Here is a 24,876-nt window from a genome sequence, read left to right as displayed (position 1 = left end):
TACTTACCATATACTTCAACATAAGCATTGCGATATGCTGTGCCGAGACGATTGGAAGCTGTGACTGTGTAAGTGCCTTTATCATCCCTAACTGCAGCAGGCATGCTAAGTTCAGTTTTTGCTTCAGATCTAGATATTTCTTTTTTGGTTATCTTAAGTGCATCAGATGGTTTGTCAATTACAACTTCATTTTTGGCCCATTCAATCTTTGGCATTGGTAGACCTGTCACGTCAGCTGGAATATTAACTTGCTCTCCTGCCATCACTTTGATAGTATCTCCTCTGACGGCCAGACGTAACGTGACAGCTGGAGGTACTGAAAAACAAAACAAAAATGAAGAATGAAGTCAGTAACAAAAAGCAAAGAAACTGGTTAATAGAGTTTTGAAGGCAGTTTTACATATTTCTAATAAACAGATGTACCTTCATCATCTTGTATAACTACATTAAGTGGTAGTGACGGTTCACTTTCACCTATAGCATTGACTGCTTTGACTCGGAATTCATACATATGTAGGTCAGCAAGATTTTCTACAACAAGAGATGTAGTTGGACAGAGTTTCTGGTTAACTCTTTCAAATTCATTTGAGTCATGTCTTCTCTTATCAACTATGTATCCTATGACAGGACTACCGCCATCATTACGGGGAGGCTTCCAGTCAAGTGTAATGGTTGATTTTGTTCTCTCTGTATACATGAATCTCTCCGGTGCCGTTGGAGGACCTATTATCATAAATAATTCATAATGAAAAATATAAGTCACACATATACTTAAAGTTTTGTTCATTTCTCATCCCATGAAATAAAACAGACTTGGCATTTTTAAAGCAGCATCTTTCATTATTATAATGAATTATTATTATAATGTAGTCTGAAGTTTCTCTAATAGCAAAGTGACTATGTAGGCAACAGGGCAACAATTAGTTTCTCAACAATAGTTTAAACACAATCCTTGACAATGGAAGCTGTCTGGTTGAAAACAGGAGGGTCAAAGTAGTTATCTCCTACTCCTTTTCAGAAAAGGTCATGGTAATTTTATATAAGTGAGAGATCTAACTTCAATGATTACTCTGCTGAAGGCCTGAAGCCTTAACTCCATAGCAGAAAAGTATGAACATTAAAAAAAACCATGAATATGTCTATGTATATTGTATATACAGTGTGCCATCCTCTCAACATTAATAGAATAACTATGCAGTGATCTATATCTCCTTATATTTAATAATTTACATAAACACACAAATAGTTATTTTACCTAGTGGGTCAACTGCAAGAATTGGTCCTATGTCAACAGGTGGACCACAGCCAAACTTATTCTTGGCAATAACACGAAACATATATTCCTGTCCTTCAACGAGACCTGTAATATCACACTTAGATCTATCGGTGTCTATACATTGTCTCCAAGTGTGCATTTTGGCATCTTTGCGTTCAATAAGGAAGCCGATGATATCACTTCCTCCATCATCTTCAGGATCAGACCAGTTAAGCAGACACATCTTTCTGTTCACAACCACAGGTTTTAGGTCAAGCACTGGCCCAGGAACATCTGAAAAAGAAAACAAGGTGCATAAGAAAAAAACAAAGATTTCTTGTATGTATGTATACTTACATTTGATTTCATAGCATGTAATATTCCTTACCAAAAACTTCTACTCTGGTTGCTGCAAATTTGGAACCACTCTCATTGGTTGCAGTAATCACATATCTTCCATGGTCTTTTCTCAATGCATTCTTAATAGTTAGCTCAGATTTGGTGCCAACATTTTCAATAACAATCCGCTCTTTATCTAATTCACCTTCCTCCACAGTCCACACAATTGTAGGTGTAGGGCGCCCAGTGACAGTAGCAGGAATTTTAAGAGTTTGCCCAGCCATTATCTGAATGCCTCCTTTGACAGAAACATCCAGTTCAACATGGGGAGGCTCTGCAGAAAAATAGGAATAATGAATTAGTTTAAGGGAGATAAATGAGTCTCACATGCCATACTGTCATTTGACATTTGCACAATAACAGTACCTTGAGGTTCTGAAACTGTTATAGGTTCAGTTTCGCCAGGTGGTCCTTCCCCAGCTGCATTAACAGCGGTAACACGGAGTTTATAATCAGCACCTTCTCTAATTTCTTTAACAGTGTATTTTCTAATCTTAATGGATTTCTCTGTGCAGCGTGACCATTCATTTATTCCCACCAGTTGTTTGTAAATGAAATAACCGATGATATCACCACCACCGTTGTATGCTGGAGGTTCCCATTCTAGCTCAATAGCAGTTGAACTTGTATCAACAACTCTTGGAATTGGTGGACCAGGTGGCACTAGAGAAATATAAAGGGGTAAATCAAAATTCATGGATATTCAACCTACCCTTGTCAGCCTCCAGCCATTATCTTCTATTAAACTACTTACGTATTGGGTCCTGAGCAGTTCTGGGATCTGATGGTGGACTAAATTTGCCAGGACCAGCTGCATTTTCAGCACACACCCTAAAGATATAGGTTAGTCCTTCCAAAAGCCCCTCAGCTCTTATTTCTAGGGTGTTTAGGAGGTTTCTGTTGACACGAGCCCAGTGAGTACTATTAATTTCACGTTTTTCAATCCAGTAACCCAAGATGGGGCTACCATTGTCTTTTGGTTCATTCCATTTAACCAACATACTATTGCTGGTAACATCCTCCACTTCAGGCTTATCAGGTGCATCCGGTGGATCTTAAAAAAAAAAGAGAAAAAGAGAAAAATACAATTTTGGCATACCTTATCCAGACCTCAAATTTAATTTTATTTATGTAGTGAGGCATTATGGCCTAGTGGACTATGCATGGGGACAAAAAATGACCCATTCAAACTGCAGTGCTATCATTTTCTTATTGTGTGATTTTTGACAAGTCAATTAAACTTACTGCAGTTTAGTTTACCAATCTATAAAACAGAGATAATAACATGGCTTTCCTTCATATAGGCCAGGATTAATTTGTTAATATTTTAAAATGAAAAGTACTATATAAAAAGTGCGTTGTAATAGATTTGGCCTTGGTCCTTATCTTCAAGATACTCAATGGGTTGGGCCTAAGATATCTAAGCATTGGGATAAAGACTGTTGTCAGCAACTCCTCTGGCACAATGGAACTTTCCAACATAAGAAGCTTGTCTATGCTGAAGATATATCTCTCTGAGGTTTTAATCTGAGACTGTGGAATGAACCCCTACAATAACTAAGGACCAGACAAACCTTACCATCTTCTGCTCCAAGCACAATGTGCAATTCTTCAATGTTGCATTTTCTGATATAAACATATAGCAGCATGTACATTAAAAAGCCAAACCCAAAACAACACCCTGCCAAAATAAAACACTATACTGCACATACAACTCCCCTCACAAGAGGGGGACAAGATAAAAAATAAACCACATGTGACAGATGATAGTTATATTGCTTAATGCACTTCTAGGAAGGCATTCAGATACTACAGTGATGAGGCTGGTAAAAGAATCCATACAGAATAGAATTTCTCCAAAAGTATTGTGTTTAAATATCAACAAAAGACTTACTGAATGGATCTTTGGCTACCAGTGGTTTGGAAATACATGGTGGTCCAGGTCCTAACCTATTTTCTGCTGTCACACGGAAGAGGTATTCCTTTCCTTCAATCAGCTTTAGCACGTGGTATTTGCAATTCCTGAGTGTTGAAGTGACAGTAACCCAACCTATTTCAGCTTTTGAGTTGTCTTTCTTTTCCAGGACATAGTTCAGTATTTCACTTCCACCATCATCAAGAGGAGGCTCCCATTTGCAAACAACAGAATGTTTTCTAACATCTTCAAATATAAAGTTGATAGGAGGTCCAGGTGTATCTATTTTTTAAAACACCAGAGAAAAATGAGTATAGGCTGGTGACCATCTGCTCTGACATTTTATAATGAAGTGTTTAAGCACCTACCTAGTACGTTTACTTCACATGAAGCTTTTGCAACACCATGATCATTTTCAACTCTGATTGTATATGTGCCATAGTCAGGTCTGATTGAGTCACGAACGGCTAGCAAGGACTCTCCATGTGTGTGGTTGTCAATATTCAAACGTTCTGGCAATGAAAGGCGAAATGGCTCCTCTTCTTCAACTTCACCCTTTCTTCTCCTAGTAAACTTTGTTACTCTCTTTTTTATTTCCTCTGGCCTAATAATTTCATCATTCCTTAACCAAGTGATAGATGGATACGGTGATCCAGAAATACGTGCGTCCAGTTCAATCTCATCACCTCGCTTCACCTCAAGGCCAGCCTGTAAATTAGCACTAAGGAAGACTTTGGGAACCTCTGTAATAATAAGAAATATATTTTAAATTTGCATTTATAAATGAAATTGAGAGCAGTATTTTCCAGTAGGTTTAAGAATAGGTGGTAATAAGAAAAATAAGCAAATCATACCAATGGGATCGACAGCTTTCACTAATGGAGTGGTACGAGAAGGTTCACTGACACCTGCCGCATTCTCTGCACGAGCACGGAACTGGTATTCCTTGCCCTCCTCAAGACCTTTTACTGTGTAGGTCAACACAGGTACCAAAAAGTCATTGCACCTTTCCCATTTGTCTTGACCCTTAGCAATCTTTTCTAAGATATAGCCCATAATCTTGCATCCTCCATCATACAAAGGAGGCTTCCATGTAAGAGTTACTGACTTTGATGTTGGATTATGAATCTCAAGATCAACAGGTGGATCTGGACGCTCTGTAAAATGATAATAAAAAATAGAACTTAAAACAATTAGAAGATATAGAGAAATTACTTTAAAATCAATCTAGTCGATTATCCATTAATATAAGAACTTACGCTTTGGGTCTTCAGCAATGACTGGGTTCCTTAATTCAATGTATTCGCCTCCTCCAATCTTATTGACAGCTTTAACACGGAAGTAATATTCACCATTTGGTATAAGGTCCTTGACATGCCACGAGAGTTTGTTCTCACCAGACATCACTGGAATATATGTTCTACGACCAGCTTCTCTACGTTCCAGGACATAATGTAAAATGGGAGTGCCACCATCATATTCTGGAGGTTCCCAGCTTACCTTGCATGAATTTTTAGTCACTTCACTTGCTTTAATGTTTTTGCACTGTCCAGGCAGACCTGTTTCAAATAATAATTTTTATTTAATTACTCTAACAAGAAGAAGAAGAAGAAGAAGAAGAAGAAGAAGAAGAAGAAGCTAGGAAACTGCTTTAGTACAAGTGTGAAATTACATTGTATTTTTTACTTTTGTTTTGCACAAACCAGATCAAAAGAACAATATTGGTTGCACAGCATAGACATGAATTTACATTTCCTTATGGCAGTAGACATGAAAGATTCATATAACCTGTTGGCTTTAGTTTATTTATTTTATTCTCCATAGTAATTGGCTTATAGAGGGATTACAGATCAATTAAAGTGTCAAAATTGACCTCTGTTAGGGATTTTATGTCTGAATAGCATTTTAAATATAAATAATTGGCAAGACTGTTCATTTATAGTGCATAATTATATTATTTTAGAATGGGTATAAAGGGTAAGATTCTGTGCTATGCTATGCGTCCTCTGACAGACACAGCACACAATTTGTATCCCAGGGAAAAGGGGGCTGTGATGGCTTTAAGTCACGTTTGTTTCCTTCAGCTCCTGGGCTATTCTGGCGATTGAGAGGTTCCCAGTGCAAGTCAACAGAGCTGGGGACCTGACTAAGTTCTGGCAATCTCCCAAAGCTGCTTTAGGGGCGAAAGTGCCACCTAGAAACTCTGCAGCATTGTGTGCTAGGGCTCCAACATATCCCTTCCCCCACTAAATCCTTCCTCTGGCATGCTTCCGATACCATGGCCCACATGGGATCCTTCAGAGGCAACCTTATACCAGTCTCCTGAGTGCCTGCACCAGGAAAATCCTCCCTGGCCAGATATGGGATTTTCATTGCCCTTTTATGCCATCAATGGCCTAGAACAGGGGTAAGCACCACCCCCCTCAAAAAGCTTATTGTCAAAAAAAGTTTAGTTACCTATGACTTTGACGTTGACTGAGCCAGTTGTTGAGCCCAATTTGTTCTCTAGTGTGATAGTGTAAACACCTGCATCAGCATGAACACTGTTTGTGACTTCAAGTAATGCAGATGTGTAATCGCTCTTCATTGTTGTTCTGTCCCCTGCTTTAACCTCCTTGCCATCTTTATGCCATGTAATGGTTGGTGATGGAACAGCTCGAAAGGGTACAGGGATACTTAACTTCTCTCCTTCAATAACAACGATGTCTTGAGTCTTTAGGTCAATAGTAGGATTGCCTGCAAAAGTAATAGTATATTATTATTATTAAAAAGCTTCAAAATGCCAATCTACTTTTGCATTTATAAATTACCAATCACTTTAAAAAGTAATATATTCTTACAGTCTGGATCTTTAGCAACAACATTTTCTGAGATGTCTGATGGATCACTAGCTCCAATAGCATTGACAGCTCTTACTCTTAGCACATACTCCTTGTCAGGAACAATGCCCTCTTCAACTTTGTATTTCAAGTCTTTTACTGGACGAGAATTGATTCGCATCCATTTTTCTGTTCCCGCTTCACACAACTCAACATTGTATCCAATAATAGGACTACCACCATTTTTCTCTGGTGGTTTCCATGCAATGGAAATGTGCTTTCTGCTTGCATCTGTCACATGTAAATCCAGAGGAGGTGAAGGAGGGCCTGTAAAAATGCAAAAGAATTACAGCAAAAACAAAGAGACTCCTGTAGCACCGTAAAGACTAACACATTTCTGTGGGCATAAGAATTACAGTACTTTTTGCAATATCAGTCTATTGGTTCTACATAGTATTTTGACCCTATATTTCATACTTCAATTATTTCATTATGACTTACTTGTTGGGTCTACAATCGCAAGGAGATCAGTTGGTTCACTTGGATGACCACAACCAGCTTCATTTTCTGCACGAACCTGGAACTGTACCTCTGTTCCTTCAATAACATCAGTCACTCTGAAATGACAGTCGGGTCCAGGTGTCTTGCCAGCTTTCACCCACCGTGTGCCTAGTTTTTCTTTCTTTTCAATAACATATCTATGTAAATAAGAAAAGATACCATTGGAAGCATGGAATCATAGAATGTTCACAATTTCATTCACACTGAAAATAGGCAAAGAGATATTAAAAGAAACAAACAAAGGAAAAAAAAGCAAAAATAAACACAGAATTGCATGTAGAGCTAATGTGCTGTGGGCTTAACTTCACATATTAACTATTCAGACCTGTTAAATCTCAGTTTTGGTTGGGGGACTCTCTGTCTGGGGATCCCACTTCTGGGCTCCTGAGCAACTGCTTCATTCTCCAGATTAGGAGAGCTGCAAACCTGAAGGGAAGGATCTCCAGCCTATGTCTCTGTTGCCTCTAAGACGGGTCTCAGTGATTAGAGTCTAGAAGGACTCTAACCATAGAAATTCCACCTAGATCATAGATCCAACCTGCCAAGGCATAGATAATATGGCTAGAGTGATACTAAAATAAGAGATTTAGGTGGGTGTTCTAGCCATATCTCTATGACTGTCGGAATGTATGGGACAATGCTTCATGGGAATGAAGAAGCTTGATGGAAGGAGAGACAAGGCAAGCTCAAAAGGTGGGGACTAGGGTTATGGGGAGCCAGAGATGTGGGGGACAGTGTTATTTTGGTGGTTGGAGCCAGCTATCCCCATCTCTAGGAGAGGCAGGCACTGCTGTGTAAGGGCTCTGTCTGCATTAAAGTTTGTTGGATTATAAAGATGATGTGAATTCATCTGATTCCTTCATATAACCTTGATGCTACAGTATTCACTGAACATGCAAATTAGGTCATATATTTGTAGAAGATCTCCTGTTTTTTGAACTCACAGCCTTAACAGGTATGACCACACTGCTTCCCTTTATATCACATTCCTCTCCCTCCATTTATACCTTGTCTGTCTAGATTTTAAGCTTTTTGAGAAAAGAGCCTTGTCTTCCTGTATATCTAAATATCACCTACTATTCTGCTAGCGCTATACAAACCTGTAATTATCTTACCTTTGAATTGGTCTGCCACCATCATTCTTAGGTGGTTCCCATTTTAGGTCAACATGTCTCTTTGTCACTTCAACCACTGCAAGAGCATACGGTGGTCCAGGAGTAGCTAAAAACAAAATATCCATATTAGGAGAAAAGGAGTCCAAAAACTATGTCTTTGTATACAATAACTACTAATAACTACTATGCAAAGGTGAAAACTTACTGAAAGTATCTTTAGCAAGAACGGAATCTTCAATTTCACAGTAGTCACTCTGCCCAATTGCATTTTCAGCAGCCACACGGAACACATAGAGTGAACCTTCAGTGAGCGGGGTCACTGTGTATTTGGTGTCTTTTACTGTAGTGTCAACTGTTTGCCAGCCTTTCCGTCTCACATCTCTCTTTTCAACAATGTAATTGGTAATTGGGGAACCCCCATCTTTTTCTGGTACAGTCCATTTAAGATCTGCAGTGTTCTTAGTAATGTTAATAACCTCAAGCCATCGAGGTGGTGAAGGAGGATCTGTAAAATATATTAAAACAAAGAAAAATAGTTTTATCTCTTTATCCTATCAGAGGCACAGAAGACAGGGAATAACATGGAGCTTATTAAAAGATGGCATTTTTACAGTGGATGCAGGACTGATTTCAATATTTCATAAGCTTACAAAAATTTACTTGATGGCTAAACATGCAGACACAGTTTAGGCTGTTTTAGTTTTTATTTTAAAACTGTAAAATGTGTATTTTTAACAATATATATTTGAAATGCTACTCACGCAGTCTCTCTTTGCATAGCACAGGGTCACTGGGCTCACTAGGCTCGCTCTCCCCAGCCTTGTTCACAGCTCTTATGCGGAAGGAGTATTCTTGTTTCTCCATAAGCCCCTTGAGGAAATGTTCAGTCATGGGAACTCCATCAGCGACTCTGACCCACTCATCCGTTCCGGTTTTTAGTAACTCAATGACATAGGACTCAATCTTTGCACCTCCATCATGTTCTGGTTTTGTCCACTGAAGGAATAATGATGTTTTGGCAACATCTTTCACAGTTGGCTTGCCTGGGGGCCAGGGAGGATCTAGACACAAATTAAATAATAATTTAGACTTTAAAATCAAGGAAATAATTTGTTCTATGTTCAATTAAACCGTGAAAGAAATGTATTCATAATACCAATAGGATCTTTCACTAAGATTGGCTCTGTCTCCTTGCTTGGTTTTCCAGGTCCCGCAAGATTCTCTGCCAAGACACGGAACTTGTACTTCTTCTTGTTGGTAAGACCTTTAACTCTGTTAATAGGGAATAAAATGTATATTTAGTAATAAAGCCAAACCTACACATTAATGCATGCTTAGCATTGTATTTTTAAGTCAGTATATTGTTATATATGTAAACCTCCCACCCCAAATTCCTAGCTAATATGTTATATTAAATGTTATAGATTAAAGATACTAAATGATATACTGACAATAGAATCATAGAAATGTAGGACTATAAGAGAGCTCAAAAGGGATCAAGTCCAGCACCCAATGCTCTGGCAGGACTAAATAAACCTAGATGATCCCTGGCATGTGTTGTCCATCCTGTTCCTAAAAACCTCCATTAATGGGGATTCCACAACCTCCCTTGAAAGCCTATTCCAGAGCTTAATTACCCTTAGAGTTAGAAAGTTTTTCCTAATATCTAACCTAAATCTCCCTTGCTGCAGATTAAGCTAATTACTATGTGTCCTACCTTCAGTGGACACAGAGTACAATTGATCCAGGTCATATTTATAGTAGCCCTTAACATATTTGAAGACTGTTATCAGGTCCCCTTCTTCTTTTCTCAAGACTAAACATGCCAAGTTTTTTTAACCTTTCCTCATAGGTCAGGTTTTCTTAACCTTTTGTCATTTCTGTTGCTCTCCAATTTGTCCATATCTTTTCTAAAGTGTGGCACTCAGAACTGGACACAGTACTCTGGCTGAGGCCTCACTAGGGCAGAGAAGAGTGGGACAATTACCCCGTGTCTTAGATATGATACTCATGTAAATACATCCCAGCTGCATCACACTGTTGAGTCATATTCAATTTGTGATCCCCTATAATTTGTGATCCACTATAATCCCGACCCACCCAGTTATTCCCCAATTTGTAGTTGTGCATTTGATCTTTCCTTCCTAAGTGTTGTACTTCAGACCAATTCTCCAATTTGTCAAGGTCATTTTGAATTCCAAACCAGTCCTTCAAAGTGCTTGCAACAACTCCCCAGCGTGGTGTTATCTGTACATTTTATAAGCATACTCTCCACTCCATTATCCAAGTCATTAATGAAAATATTGAATAATACCAGACCCAGGGCTGACCCCTGCAGAACCCCATAGATACACCCTCCCGATTTGACAGTGAACTATTGATAACTACTCTTTGAGTACAGTCTTTCAAACAGTTGTACACCCACTCCATAGAAATTTAATCTAGACCCCATTTCCCTTTGCTTAGGAGAATGTCATGTATGATTGTCAAAAGACTGAGCCCTGATCTACACTTACCTAGCGATTCGGCAGCAGTCGACGGGAGTTACGTAAGCTACGTAGAATAGCTTGCGTAACTCCCATCGACTGCTGTGCTTCCCTTCTACACGGCGTCTTCACTTCACTGCGCTGACGGAAACCACTTGAGGGGGTGGTTTACCAGCGCCAACTTCTGGATCGATTGAGCGGGTCTTCACTGACCGCTCAATCGATCCAGATAGGCTGATCTGACAGCGGTGACTTTGCCGCCATCAGTATAGACATACCCTTACTAAAATCAAGCTATATCACATTTACTACTTCCCTCCCCCATCCACTAGCCCAGTAACTTTGTTAAAGGAGGAAATTAGATTGGTTTGGCAGGATTTGTTCTTACCAAATCCATGCTGGGTATTCCTTATTATCCTCTAGGTGCTCATAAACTGAGTGTTTAATAATTTGTTCCAGTATCTTTCCAGGTATTGAATTTAGGCTGATTCATCTATAATTCCTTGGGTCCTTTTTGTTCCTCTTTTTCAACATAAGTACTATATCTTTGCCCTTCTCTAGTCCTCTGGAACTCTGGATAATTGGCAATGGTTCTGAGATTGCTTCAGCTAGTTCCCTACGTGCCCTAGGATAAATTTTATCAAGTCTTGCCGACTTGAATAAATTCATTTTAGCTAAATATTCTTTAACCTGTTCTTTCCCTATTTTGGCTTACTTTCTTTTCCCTTGGTGTTAATATTAGTTATATTGAATATCTGGTCACCATTAATTTTTTAAGTGAAGACTCAAGCAAAATAGGCATTGAATGCTTCTTCTTCTTCTTCTACTTCAGCCCTCAGTTATTAACTCTGCTTCCCTGCTAAATACAGAACCTATACTTTCTTTGGTCTTTCTCTTACTCCTAATGTATTTAAAGAACCTTTTCTTATTGCCTGTTATCTTTATTGCTGGGTGTAACTCATTTTATGCATTAGCCTTTCTGATTTTGTCCCAACATGCTTGTGCTATTTTCTGTACTCCTCCTTAGCAACAGCAGAAAGTTACACTGTCATACAGAAGACTAATGTTGGGGACCTGCCAGATGTTTTTGCTCTTTGGATTGGAAGATTGTTAGCTATATACAAGTGTTGACAAATTTCCCTGTGTGACCTAAACTATGGAATGGCAATGGCACCAACTTTGAGAATAGTGTTTGGCAATCACAGAGGGTGCTTGGGGATGCAGCAGAGAAAGTAGCTATTCCATTTGTGGGGAAAAGGAAAAGATATAAGACTCAGTCTGCCATAAAGAAATTCTTGATTAAAATTAAGTATTGAAAGAGAAAGCATGCCATCAGACATTAACTTGTTCTACATTTAGGACAGCAAAAGAAGAGAATAAGAAAATGATATATTTGTTGAATAGGTCAGTGTTACATTTATCTGTATTTATAGCCCCATTTATAAGCTAAATTGATAGTAGTCATACTTGAACGTTGTGTCTTTCACTGGTATCTTATTGCATCTTATCCATTTATTGTGATCAGGATCAAATCTCTCAACCCAATAACCAGTGATTGGACTGCCACCATCTTCATCTGGTTCACACCATGTTAAGGTCACAGACTCTTTCGTGATTTCAGAAGGTGTGACACCTGTTGGAGGCCCTGGTGGATCTGTACAAATTCATAAATATAAATTTAAACATACACACACACATTTGTAAATGTATATATTTTCTGTAAAAGTACACAGTAAACTGAGCATCAAATTAATTATCTTACCAAATGAATATTTAGCAATGATGGGGCTATGTTGAACTGGCTCCCCAACACCATACATGTTTTCAGCACTGACTCGGAAGATATATTCTTTATGAGGGGTTAAGTTCGTCGCTTTGAAGTTGGTTTCTTTAATAGTTGATGACAGCTTGTGCCATACTTCACTGTCGGTAGCTCTTCTCTCAACAACATAGTTTGTGATTTTAGATCCACCATCATCTCGAGGAGGATTCCATGTCAGGAAGCAGGATTCATTTGTAATATCTGATATATCAAATGCAGCGGGGGGACCAGGCTTATCTATGGATGACATAGATTAATATTAATTTCTGATGCTTATATGGTTGTCTACATTTATTTTGATTTACGAATAAATATAATAAATATAATATACCTAAAACATTAACTTCAACAACAGCGGTAGCACGCCCACTGGAATTTACAGCTTCAATAATATAGGTTCCGCTGTCACTTCTCTTGCTGTCCGTAATAGTGACTGTGGAATGGTTAGGTTTGGTTTCGATAGTAATTCTATCATCAGGTCTCAGGATTTTATCAGCCTTGGTCCAAGTAATCCGAGGCTCAGGCTTTCCTTTTATTGTAGCTGGTAGCTCAATTTTAGTTCCAGCTTTTACAGTCAGTCCAGCCAGAAGTTTCACATCTAGGAAAATTTCTGGGGCTTCTGAGTTAAGAGAAAATTAAAACGTTGTTATGGAGAATGTTAGAAAGAATAAATTGGATTTCATTCGTTCATTTAAATAATTACCCTTTGCATCTATGGCCTGGATCTCATCTGTTGGCTTGCTTGGCTTGCTTGCTCCATGTTTGTTTAAGGCCTTAACCCGGTATGAGTACCATTCCCCTTCTTTAAGTTTTGTTACTTCCATTCTGTTAATTATAAAATAATTCATATATTTAAAATGGTAGGAATAGAATATTTTATTTAATTAAAATGACATTCCTCCTGATTTTTGGGTTTAAAATGCTTACTTAGTTTCAACAACAGGCTCACCACAGGGCTCCCACTTGTCAGTGCCACGTTGGCATTTTTCGACCAGATAACCCTTGATGCGTGAACCACCATCATACTTAGGTGGTTCCCATGCTAGGAAGATGCTTTTAGATGTTGGATCTCTCCATTTAACATTCTCTGGTGGATCAGGCACCGCTACAATATGAAAGATATATAGCATCTTAAAAACCAATTTGAGATAGATTTTTTTCAAAAAGTCATATAAAAGCAAAAGCAGCAAAATAATAGAAACATAAAGAAGAGTACTAACTTGCTGGTGCTGACATATTTACAGGTTCATCAATATATGCGGGCTCTCCTGGTCCACATTTATTGCGTGCTGAAACTCTAAACAAATATTCTTTTCCTTGGATGAGGTCAGGTACAGTAAACTCTTGATCAACAACATTATCCAGAACCTGAGAAAAAGAAATGCTCTAATATATTTCTAGAATTCTTTCCCAAACATCAAATGACCAGACTTCAGCGGTACAAATGAAAACAATATAGGAAGTGACAACTAACTGTATTTACAAAAGCAAATAAAAAAACTTACCTGGGTCCATGTTTTCCGGCTTACATCACGTTTTTCAATAAGATAGCCAGTTACTGGACTTCCTCCATCATTTTCTGGTGCTTCCCATGTCAACTGCACTGTGTTCCTGGTCATGTCTATAACTTTTAGTTCTCTTGGTGCACTTGGGCGAGCTGGAAGTGACATATACTACATTAATTTGTCTTTTCATCAATAGTTTACCATATTTTCCATTGAATCTATTTATTAAAAGATTTTGGCTACTTAGGCACTCTCCCCTAAATTATGAATTGTAGGATACTGAAAACTGAAAGACCATTGCAGATGGATTTCAGTGAAGTTATATTTGTTAGAATTATTGTTAAATATACCTGGTTTGCTGAATGTTGTATGGTTTCTCATTGTATAATGATCCTAAGGTTTTTTGCAAGATATCTATTAGAAATTATTGCTATAATTTAAATACCCAAAAGGAGGTTTTTTCCTGCTTACCAATGACATTAACATCAATTTCTCCTGAAACAGATGACACAGGGTTTTCTAATTTCAAGGTATAAATGCCCTTGTCTGGACGTTCACTTGGAGTAATAACAAGTTCTGCAAAGGTTGCAGTAGTCTTTATTTTCACACGGTCATCCTTTTCTAAGATTTTGTCACCAACAGACCACGTTGCAGTTGGCACAGGGTAGCCCGTGATAGGAACATGGATCTTGAGTGGCTCTGGGACAATAACTTCCAGTCCATCTTTAAATGCACGTAAGTCCATTGTAGGTCCAACTGAAAAAGGGGAAAAAATTATTCTATTAAATACTTTCAGACTTTTTGATTTTTACACTGTTGTCAATGATTCGGCTATTGGCAAGCTGCTTCTTGACTCCTCTACCACCAGCAGCAGCCAGAGAGGAGCCTCGTGGGCCCAGTTGCAGCAGCTCACTCCTGCCCTCTCTCTACTAGTGTGCTCTTTAGAAAGCCTTAAGATAGCTAGCTGGCTAAACAATAGCAGGTGTGAAGTTTAACTTCCATTGGTAGTAAAACTTTTAATATATTTGTAAAAGTTTTTGGTCCCACTCAGTAGATGGGTAGTTAAAAGACCATCCTCCCTCTCCTGCATAGCTGCTTATGCTGTTGTTCATTGGATCTCCCAACATAGAGCGAGCCCACCTGCAGAGATGCTTGTAACAAAGAAGTGTCCCAGAATTTCACCGGGTCAAAGACCCTTGCTGTTGGCACTAAGTGCTAATATTGTAATTGTCAGATGAAGGGCTTGAACAGTAACATCCTGATTTTAGCACTGACAGCTAGTACTCTCATGATACCCTGAACAGATGCAGTTTTATGTCTTACCAGATTAACTATTTAAAATAAAAAGAAAGCTGCTTACCATAAGTGTCATCTGCAGTCAGTGGTCCAATAGCCTCGGCTGGATCTGATACACCAGCTGCATTTTCTGCAGAGACTCTGTAGTAGTAACTGGCTCCTGGTTTCAATCCAGTTACCTTAAAAAAAATAAATTTGAAAATTAAAAATCATGTTAAATATTGTGAACACATACTGAATATTTCATTTAAGAATGAACCATCTTACTTTATAAGTAAGATTAGGGACAAGTCTTGGGTTACAGCGGATCCATTTGTCTGTTCCCTCTTCACGTCTTTCAATAATATAACCCATTATTGGACTTCCTCCATCTTTTAGAGGAGGCTCCCATGTAAGCTGCACAGATGACTTGGTTTGGTCTGAATGACTGAGGTTAATGGGAGGACTTGGTTTTTCTGAAAACAATTTGAAGAAATTAGATATTACCCACTGGAAAAGGAGATTTGGTCTTACCCTATATAAGTTGAACTATATTGTCCATTGATATCTTAAATATTATTTAAAGCCTTCCCCATAGTCCTAGTAAACAATAGTTTTTTTAAAAAGAGATTGGCTTCCAATTCCAGAGCAGAATTATTTGGAAGAAGCTCTGTCACAGTTATTCTTAAGAGTTCCTAATTTACCAAATGATCACAAAATATTTCTGGTAAATTCAAAGAAGAAAAGTGGAAAGAGCTAACTTAGTGCACACTACTTTCTCCCTATGCATTCTACCTGTCTCTACTCAATTCCTGGTCTTTTCTGCATATAGGGTGTACAAATAATCACAATTTCCTCATATTATAAAACAATCAACACTACCAATACTTTCATACTCACCAATTGGGTCCATAATTTTAATAGCTCGAGTAGCAGCACTTGGTTTGCCAACTCCAATCTGGTTTTGTGCTCTGACTCTGAAGTAGTATTCTTTATTTTCCACAACATCAGTCACAGTAGCAGTTAATTCATGTGCTCCAGTGGTCATGGCTGGCTCCCATCTGATTGAACCTTTGTCACGCAATTCAACAATGTAGCCAGTAATTGGAGAGCCTCCATCATACTCTGGTGGCTCCCAGGTAAGAGAAGCACCAAATCTGTTCACATCAATAACTTCTACATTCAGAGGAGGACCAGGAACATCTACATTTTATTTTTTGGGGGAAGAAGAAGAATAATGTTTGTTGTGAGAAAAAAAGCAAAAACTAAAAATATTTTGAGATACTTTTCAAAATTGTTGCTTACCAAATTTGCTCTTTGCTTCAACAGGTGTGTCCGTTTCCACTGGTTCCCCAGTGCCCACTCTGTTTTTGGCACTGACTCGGAAGAGGTACTCAACTCCTCCTCTCTGAAGTCCAGTAACGGTATATTCACAACTGTCAGCACGGTCAGTGGCCAAAATCCAGGTCTTACGCTTGATATCACGTCTTTCAACGACATAGCCAATGATTTTACTTCCACCATCAGTTTCTGGTTCCTCCCAGGCAAGGCTAACTTCACCATCATATGTTTCAGTGACTTCTAAGTTTCTAACTGGACCTGGAACATCTGAAATTTATGTGAAAAGTATTTTTAATGTACCTCATCTTTGTTTTTACATTGATCTACAAGCAAAGGGTAAGCTGCTATAAGTTATGATTTGCACTGAGGTAGCTTATTCCTGCTTGAAAACAGGTAAAACCCCAACACTGCAAATGATGGCATTTTCTTTCTTTATGTCTCATAGAGCTAAATTGGTGGCTTACCAGCAATAGCTGTAAACTGAGCAAAACCCAGAGCAGAGAAGGCCTTAATAAAGAGCTTACCAATAACATCTACATTGATGTGTGCTTCAGCTTTGCCATGTTTGTTCTGAAGTATAATCTTATATCTTCCTTTATCTGATTTCTTTGCTTCAAAAATTTTGAAGGTGGTGTTGTCAGCTGTTGTATCAACTGTGTGTGTGGGTAGGCTTTCATCCTCTTTTAACCACTCGGCTTCTGCTTTTGGGTAGGCATCATATGGAACAACCATGGTCAAAGGCTTCCCAACATCAACCACAAGGTTCTGATCAGCAGTCTTGATTCTTGGTGCAGCTAAAGAAGACCAGTGAGGCCAATGTTTAATGTTTTCAAAATTACTTGATATATTTCTTGCATATTCAATACAGATTCTAACTCAGAAAAAGTAAGGGGAGTTGAATCTTAAGCAAACTATTAATGTATTCATGGGGTTGCCCTACAGGGACAAATTCAAGCTGGCCAGTATACATTGCATGCCTGATGCGGCACAGGACCAAGACCCGGCTGAGTACAAGGGGGAAACTGTCCTGTCTATTTCTGGCTCACCCAAATCAAACAGGTCATTGCAGAAGCCTCCCCAATAACAATCACAGAGGGATATTGCAGGAGAGGTCTAGAGGCCACAAGGCAAGATCCATAGCTAGTGCTAATATAGAGGTTTTCATTAGTAGATCTCAGAACACTTTACAAAGGAGATCAGTATTATTATCCCCATTTTACAGCTGGGGAAACTGAGGTCAGTGATAGAGCCCAGAATAGAACCCAGGTCTCCTAAGTCCCAATACAGTGGGTCTATCCATTAGACCACACTGATGTACAAATGTGTGTGTGTGTCAATGTAGGGAGAAGGCGGCTGCTGTTGGGCATTAACTCAAGGCATTTTCATGATCTGATGCTGCAAAATGGCACAAGCAACTTTACTCAGGTGAGTAACCCCACCAAAATGACATTTTTTTTATAGAACTGCAGTGTCACAATAAGTATGTTTCAGATGGCCTTTACAGCATAATTCTTTCTTTCTGGATGTGACCATTGAAAAAAAACTTGAACATTTTTCATAAAGAAATAGAAATGTTAGTTTGGCAATTTCTTTTTTGACTGAATTATAATCCCAATGAGTCACGGAAAAGTAGTTTAATAAGATTTCAGATTGTCTCCACTTTACTACACATTCTAATCCAACCTTTTGAAAAGGTATGTGAAATGTTACATAACTAGTGACAATATTTTTATTTACTAAGCTCAGATTTTATAAGATAAATACAATGAAGTAGATGACTTACCAGCCAATTCAAGTTTAGCTCTAGCTTCTTTATCTTTGGCAATAAATCTGTATTCGCCTTGGTCACGAGGCTTTATCTCACACACCTGCAGCCTATGAACCTTTCCTTCACTCATCATCTGATGTTTGTCACCTTGGACTATAATCATATTATTTCTCAACCACTTGACTTCCACTCCGTCTTTATTTAACTCAGCCATGAAGATGACATCAGAGCCTGGAGCTTCATAAATATCTTGTGGTGGTCGGATGATCTCAACAGGGATTTCTGAAATAAATACCAGTTAATATGAATAGTGTTCAATCTTTCTTCTGATTACTAAAAACTGGCAGAAGATCCTTTTAAATTTTACAATTACCTTCAACAAAAAGTCTTGCCCTAGATTTCCTGTCATCTACTCCACAGGAATATTCACATTCATCCTCTAGTCTACAGTCTTTTATAATTAATCTGTGCAAATTTCCATCCTTTTCAAACAGATACCTTTATGGGGACAAGGGACAGTGAGAGAAATAAGTGAATTATATATTAAACTACAGAACAAACACCAAAACACTGCAAATATATCTAGAAGTTTAACAAGAGAAATGTGATAAAATGTGCATACTTTTTGCCTTCTCTGATTTCTCGTCCATTTCTGTACCATTTTACACTTGCTTTCTCTTTGGAAAGCTGGCAGGCAAAGACAGCATCATCAAATTCAGTGACAGTCTGGTCCTGTAGGTGCTCAATGAAGTCTGCAGGTGCCTCAGTGATAATGAGCTCTGCAACAGATTTGTCTTGTCCAGCAGTGACAGTGTATTCACCTTCATCTATAAATCCGCAATCTTTAATGATAAGCGAGTGTTTGTATTTGTCAACTTTGTACAAAATGCGTCTGTCAAATGTAACTTCCTCGCCATTCTTTGTCCACTGAAGGGTAACATTGAGGCGATTGACTTTGCACCAGAATGTGACAGATTTCTTCTCCATTGTCTCAACATCTTCAAGAGGTACAACAATTCTGAGATCCTCCTCTGTTAAAATGAAAAATAAAATAAAATATGGTTCATTTACATCCTTTTTTAAATCAGCATTTGACATGATTAAATGTCTGTATCTTTTAAAATGTAAGTTACTTACCCAATACTGTTAAGGCAGCAGAACTCTTGACATGTTCCCCTCTGGCGTTTGATAGTGAGACAGTGTAGGTGGCTTGATCTGCAAAGTGTGCATCTCTGATTCTGAGAGTGTAAACTAAATCCTTGTGGACCATGATGGATTTTGGACTATCAAATATTGCCTCTTCATTTTTGTACCATTTAGCTTTGGCACCTTCTGTATTGACCTCACAGTTAAAGACAAGTTCTTCTCCCTCTTTAACTACTTGATCTTTTAGTGGAGTTACAATCCTGAGTTTTTCTGAAATTGAGAAAATATATTGCATCTTTCATACTGTAAAATAATAAAATAAAATGTGTACACACACACACGAGTAAAATAAACAAAGCTTACCAATCACTTTTAAGTGTGCTGTTGCTTTGATTCCACCCACATTGACGGAATACTTTCCTTCGTCTCCTAAAATTGAGTCCTTAATGACAAGTATTCTCTTTTTGCCATCTGAAATGATGTCATACTTATCACCAGACTCAAGCACCTTATTACCCCTCAGCCACTGTACTTCATAGCCATCTTTGGATACTGAGCAGACAAATTTGGCTTTTTCTCCTTCCAGTACTTCAACATTTTGTGGTCTGGTAATAAATTCTGCTGCAAGTTCTGTAAAAATAAATGTTGAACATATATTGTTTCTTTTTTTTTCTGTATAAAGAAAGCAAAATAAAATTGCACACCATTGTCTGATTTTTCTATGAAAACAAATATACCAAAGCAATTCTCTTACCCTGTACTTTGAGTGTGCCAGTTGTGCGAGTGCTTGGAAGCCTACAGCTGTATTCGTCAGCATCATCAAGACGAGCATTATGAATGATGAGAATTCTCTTTCGACCATCAGCAATTTGTTCATATCTACCACCTTCAGGTAACTCCTTATCTCCTTTAAACCAAGTTACTTCGGCACCAGGCTTAGAGACTTCACAAATAAATTTCACAGTGTCAGTTTCATTTACTTCGATATTGGGAAGATTTTTGGTGAAGACAGCTTCCTCCTCTATAATAAGAAATTTAGAAGCATTTGATTAAAACAATGACCAAGCTATTGTTCTTCTTTCATATGAAGTAAATTCAAGAGTAGATTTATTTTTACCTATAACTGTAAGGATGCCAGAGGTTCTAGCTGTTTTTGCTTCACATGCATATTCTGCTTCATCTTCAAATAGACATTTGTTGACCACAAGAATACGCTGGGTTCCTTTGGAAATTATGTCATACTTTTTGCCCTTTCTTATTTCAATGCCATCCTTAAACCACCACACCTGTTTTTAAAGCAAATAGATATTGTAATACTGTTACTAATATTAATGCATTGCATCTCAATCTTATTATTGTGTTACTTCACAATAACTTAAAATTGAGATTTTTTTTTAAAGAAAACCTTCACATTGAAGTGTTATTCAGATAATAAGAACATGATATTACAGACCTTGACATTTGGGCGGGAAATTTCGCATTCAAATCGAGCAATCTCTTTTTCTTTAACTTCAAGGTCGGTAAGGGGCTTTGTAAACTCAACACGAAGAGCTATAAGAAAAATATATAAACATACATATCTCAAAGATGAGAATAATCATAGTTAGGCAAGAATAAATCATTAAACTGATAACATTATTAGTAATAATAGTAATAACAACAAAAAGGTTAAATTACACAATGACTTACGTTCCACATTCAGGAAGCAAGAGGTCTTGAAATCCTTAGCATCACAGGTATACGTTCTAGCATCATCCAATGTGCAGCCATGTATAATGAGTTTTCTGACCCTGCCCTCGGCAATGATATCATACTTCTTTGTCTTGTGAATTTCATGTCCATTCTTGAACCACTTCACCTCTGCTTTCTCTCTGGATACTTCACACTCCAGTACTGCAGTTGCTTCCTCCTCTACTGTCTGGTCCTCAAGTGGTTTAGTAAATTCAACTGGGGGTTCTAAAAGAAGCATAGAAATTAGAGATGGAAAAGACCATAATTTTAGCCATCCAGCTGTCAATACAGGATTATCCCTACAATACATTCTTGAGTGCTATGTATAAGCTAGTTTTAAATTACTCTCAAGTGATGGGGCTCCTATAGTTTCTACTGGGCCAATAATCCACGAGGCTAAAAGATTATTGCTGTTGGAAAATTCTTCACTATATTCAGTTTAAATTTTCATTTATTCAGTTTTAGCCTATTGTATTTGTAAGAACATAGAAGAGGATAAACAATTTATTTGTCTCCTTGGTGCTTACAATTTTAGGTACTTGTAAATCATTATCACAAGTCCCTGTATCTTAATTGGTTTAACCAAGCTATATATACACGTACTGTAGTTTTCATCTTTTCTTAGGTCATTCCCTGTAACCATTGCAATGGTTTTTGTTGTCTCTTCTCTGAATTTGCTCCAGAACTCCTTTCCAGTACTGAGATAATTAGACGAGTATGCAGTATTTTAGATATGATCTAAGCAGTTTAATATAAAGAGTGTCCATAGATTTCCTGGTCCATGATGGACTACTAATCACCAGACAGACATAATTATTCTAATCAGCTTACCTTTTACAAAAAGATTTGCTTGTGTTTTGAAATCCTTTGCAGTCAGTGAGACTTCCCCAGCATCTGTTAACTTGACATCTCTGAGCGTAAGTGTGTGTACTCTTCCTTCAGCACGTGTGACAACCTAATTAAACAAAAAACATTTTGTATGTATCCACATTAACTATATAAGCCAACTATATGCCATTTACGCTTTATTATTTTTACTGGTTTTTTATTATTGTTAATTTTGGTACATATTTCGGACAATTTCCTTTTACATAGGCATGATGTATCTAGAACACTTTCAAGATTTTTGAGAGTTATATATATATTTTTTCCTCCTATCTACAGAGGCACTGGTATTTAAATTCTCCCACATGTTCCAATGGAAGTATATGTCAAAATCTAAAGAAATTACATCATATATCTAATAATAATTTTAAAAATATATGTTCATATTCACATTGTGTGTGTTTCAAATAGATTAATGACCTAAATGAGAATAAAACAAATCAATATATTTATTCCCCTGTCTAAGAATGAATTAATCTTTAATTTAGCTCACTAATTTGCAAAATGGAGCTTACTTGAGACCAAGTTTATAAACACCAAGTAAATATGGGCTGTGGCAATAGCTTTATGGTAAAAAGTGGGTATTGTTCATGACTATGTCTGAAATAAAAGTGATAGAGAAATGTACAAGAACTGAAACTCTTCTTATATACACATTTTACTCACTGTAATAACATTATACCAGTATATTTCAGTAGCTAAGGACCCCTTGTGAAGGGAGTGCCCCATGATAGTCCAATGCTGCATCTACTCTTGAATCATCTGTTGCAGTTTCACTACTCTTAACTCTATATGTACTCTAGGAGTGGACCTAGCAACATTACAACCACACAGAAGGCTCCCACTACCGACAGAGTGAAGTTCATAAAGTGTCTCCTAAAGAATAATTTAAATTATTTGTAGGAAAGTACAAGGTGAAGCAATAGAAGTAGTTCTGGTAAGGTGAAGGCAAATGGGAAGTCTAAATTGAAAAGGAAAACAGAGGAGATGGAGTTGTTTCTGAGAATACTCAAGTCCAAAAGGACAAGATTAATATGGCATCCCTTAATGTTTAAATATCTCTTGCTATATTTTGCAAGTCAGTAATAGTGACTTCAGTTAGTCACTTCATTGACTAACAGCCTTGCACATTTTTATTTCAAAATTTGGAAGTAAATTTTAACTTGGTTTATTAAATTTCTAATCTAAGAGTTTAAATTCTGTTTACAGATCTTTAAGTATAGCAATATGGATGACAATTCTAAGATTTGGCTAAACTGAGTAAAACCCAAGAAAATCTCACTGAAAACAGGAGTCCTTTCATTAATATATGAAAAAACTACATTAAAATTAAACTAAACTTCATTTTCATTAAAGAAACACTTATCAGCATTACTACAAGTTCTGAAATTTCATTAACTTGTGTAATACCTTAGACATTTACTTGTGTTTTAGGCTTCCAGTTTATATTTTCCTCTGCATCATTTCCCTACAAGGCAGTTCTGCTTAACTAGAGATCTGAAGGCATTACACATACCTAATAAGTATCTAATACAGAATGCATCTGAATAACTGCATCTTAAAAATTGTAACATACATTTAATATTTTTATAATATATTCTCTACTATTGGCAGAGTTCAGATATTTAATTGACTGCATTCCAGGCACCTCACATCTCAAAGCTAAGAGCCCGCACTTGAAGAAAGGTTAAAAATAACTAGTGAGAAACGCTTGGCAAACAAATCTGCCCAGGAGGTTATCTGGAAAGCCTGATCAAATGCCTGAAATGGAATTTCAGTCTTCTTAATCCCCATATATGCAGAACTGGACGCAGCTCTGCATTCAGAGGAAAGAATCAGGAACTGCATTTTATCATAAAACTCACTCAAACTGCAACACACCTTAGCAGGAATCATTTCATAGCAATTCCCAATGATTCAGGCACAAAAATATTTACTTCTGTGACCAGCATTTTGAGAGCTTTTAACTTTCTTTGTGATAAATACACATGTTATTTCAGATCCACTTAAATTTGAATTTTTCTGTAAATAATGTTTAAGTGAGAACATTGTATAATCTAAAATAGGAGCAGCACATTCCTGTGTCTTAGTGCTTCTGCTGCTGGAAGAAGGGAGATAAGAAATAAAGGAGAGGAGGGGGAGAGAGGAAAGGAAGAAAGAGGGAAATTAGGAATGAAAGAAAGCAGGTGGCAAGAAGTCTCTTTACCTTGTCACTGGGTTCCAGTTTTTGTCCATGCAGGAACCACTCCACCACGATTCCCTCATAGGAGAGCTCACACTCAAAGGTGGCTGATTCACCAGCTGTCACTGTTACATCCTTGAGGGGCCTGAGCAGGCCAATTACACGTGCTTGGCGAGGGGGAGAAATCATCCTCACATTAATCACTTCCACCCAAGAGAGAGCTTCTGCCCTACTCTCTAATCTTGATGGTGGCTTCTCCCAAGACAGAGAGACATTGCAATGCAAAGCTATTTAAATTCCCTAACTAGAAGGGGGCTACTTGGGGCTGGGCATTGGAGATTCCCTGTTTGCTGAGCAAGTTTCTTTAAAATGAACAAGGTCAGCAGGAAAGCTGCAGTGCATCTGTCTCCCTGCCAAACCCTGCATGCCTCTTGCTAGATAAGGCATGTGCCTTCCAAAATAGCGAGTGCTAGGATTGGAGGGGGAGACAAGTGGTTTCCAATCATGTGGTCTGTCCCTGTCCATCAAGCTCTTAGTTCTTTCCCCAAATATTAGTGTGGTGCCATCCCAGCAATCTTAACCAGAAATGTCAGCACAACAAAGCTTTTAGCTGTAATACTTCAGTTTCATAACAACTGATGATGCAAGACAACCCAGAAGCCTTGAAGTCA

At 37.8% G+C, this 24,876-nt stretch overlaps 1 protein-coding gene across 50 annotated transcripts in view; it reads right to left on the bottom strand.

Annotated features, from left to right (window-relative positions):
* Positions 1–24,876, bottom strand: part of TTN (titin) — a 465,728-nt gene that overhangs the window by 73,323 nt on the left and 367,529 nt on the right. For all 50 annotated transcript variants that reach the window (XM_067549108.1, XM_067549128.1, XM_067549138.1 and 47 more), the window contains 41 exons: positions 24,230–24,372; positions 21,970–22,093; positions 21,097–21,363; positions 20,861–20,958; positions 20,525–20,693; positions 20,162–20,428; positions 19,771–20,037; positions 19,399–19,677; positions 18,884–19,292; positions 18,635–18,759; positions 18,277–18,543; positions 17,018–17,287; positions 16,458–16,760; positions 16,053–16,355; positions 15,441–15,628; positions 15,238–15,352; positions 14,349–14,633; positions 13,878–14,029; positions 13,593–13,740; positions 13,300–13,477; positions 13,076–13,197; positions 12,704–12,991; positions 12,313–12,609; positions 12,018–12,204; positions 9,221–9,336; positions 8,826–9,125; positions 8,270–8,569; positions 8,065–8,170; positions 6,890–7,086; positions 6,410–6,715; positions 6,027–6,305; positions 4,829–5,128; positions 4,424–4,726; positions 3,938–4,312; positions 3,549–3,851; positions 2,409–2,708; positions 2,021–2,317; positions 1,644–1,928; positions 1,256–1,549; positions 424–723; positions 8–316 (listed from right to left, as the gene is read on the bottom strand). In XM_067549108.1, coding sequence (XP_067405209.1) covers positions 8–316; positions 424–723; positions 1,256–1,549; positions 1,644–1,928; positions 2,021–2,317; positions 2,409–2,708; positions 3,549–3,851; positions 3,938–4,312; positions 4,424–4,726; positions 4,829–5,128; positions 6,027–6,305; positions 6,410–6,715; positions 6,890–7,086; positions 8,065–8,170; positions 8,270–8,569; positions 8,826–9,125; positions 9,221–9,336; positions 12,018–12,204; positions 12,313–12,609; positions 12,704–12,991; positions 13,076–13,197; positions 13,300–13,477; positions 13,593–13,740; positions 13,878–14,029; positions 14,349–14,633; positions 15,238–15,352; positions 15,441–15,628; positions 16,053–16,355; positions 16,458–16,760; positions 17,018–17,287; positions 18,277–18,543; positions 18,635–18,759; positions 18,884–19,292; positions 19,399–19,677; positions 19,771–20,037; positions 20,162–20,428; positions 20,525–20,693; positions 20,861–20,958; positions 21,097–21,363; positions 21,970–22,093; positions 24,230–24,372 — 9,921 coding nt within the window. The remainder of the gene's footprint in view (positions 1–7; positions 317–423; positions 724–1,255; positions 1,550–1,643; positions 1,929–2,020; positions 2,318–2,408; positions 2,709–3,548; positions 3,852–3,937; positions 4,313–4,423; positions 4,727–4,828; positions 5,129–6,026; positions 6,306–6,409; positions 6,716–6,889; positions 7,087–8,064; positions 8,171–8,269; positions 8,570–8,825; positions 9,126–9,220; positions 9,337–12,017; positions 12,205–12,312; positions 12,610–12,703; positions 12,992–13,075; positions 13,198–13,299; positions 13,478–13,592; positions 13,741–13,877; positions 14,030–14,348; positions 14,634–15,237; positions 15,353–15,440; positions 15,629–16,052; positions 16,356–16,457; positions 16,761–17,017; positions 17,288–18,276; positions 18,544–18,634; positions 18,760–18,883; positions 19,293–19,398; positions 19,678–19,770; positions 20,038–20,161; positions 20,429–20,524; positions 20,694–20,860; positions 20,959–21,096; positions 21,364–21,969; positions 22,094–24,229; positions 24,373–24,876) is intronic.

This window comes from Emydura macquarii, unplaced genomic scaffold (genome assembly GCF_026122565.2).
Source record: "Emydura macquarii macquarii isolate MOO-44397 ecotype Brisbane River unplaced genomic scaffold, CSIRO-AGI_Emac_v2 contig_1253, whole genome shotgun sequence".
Lineage (NCBI taxonomy): Eukaryota > Metazoa > Chordata > Testudines > Chelidae > Emydura > Emydura macquarii.
Note: the sequence above shows the minus strand (reverse complement) of the source record. Positions and strands in the feature narration are given on the sequence as shown.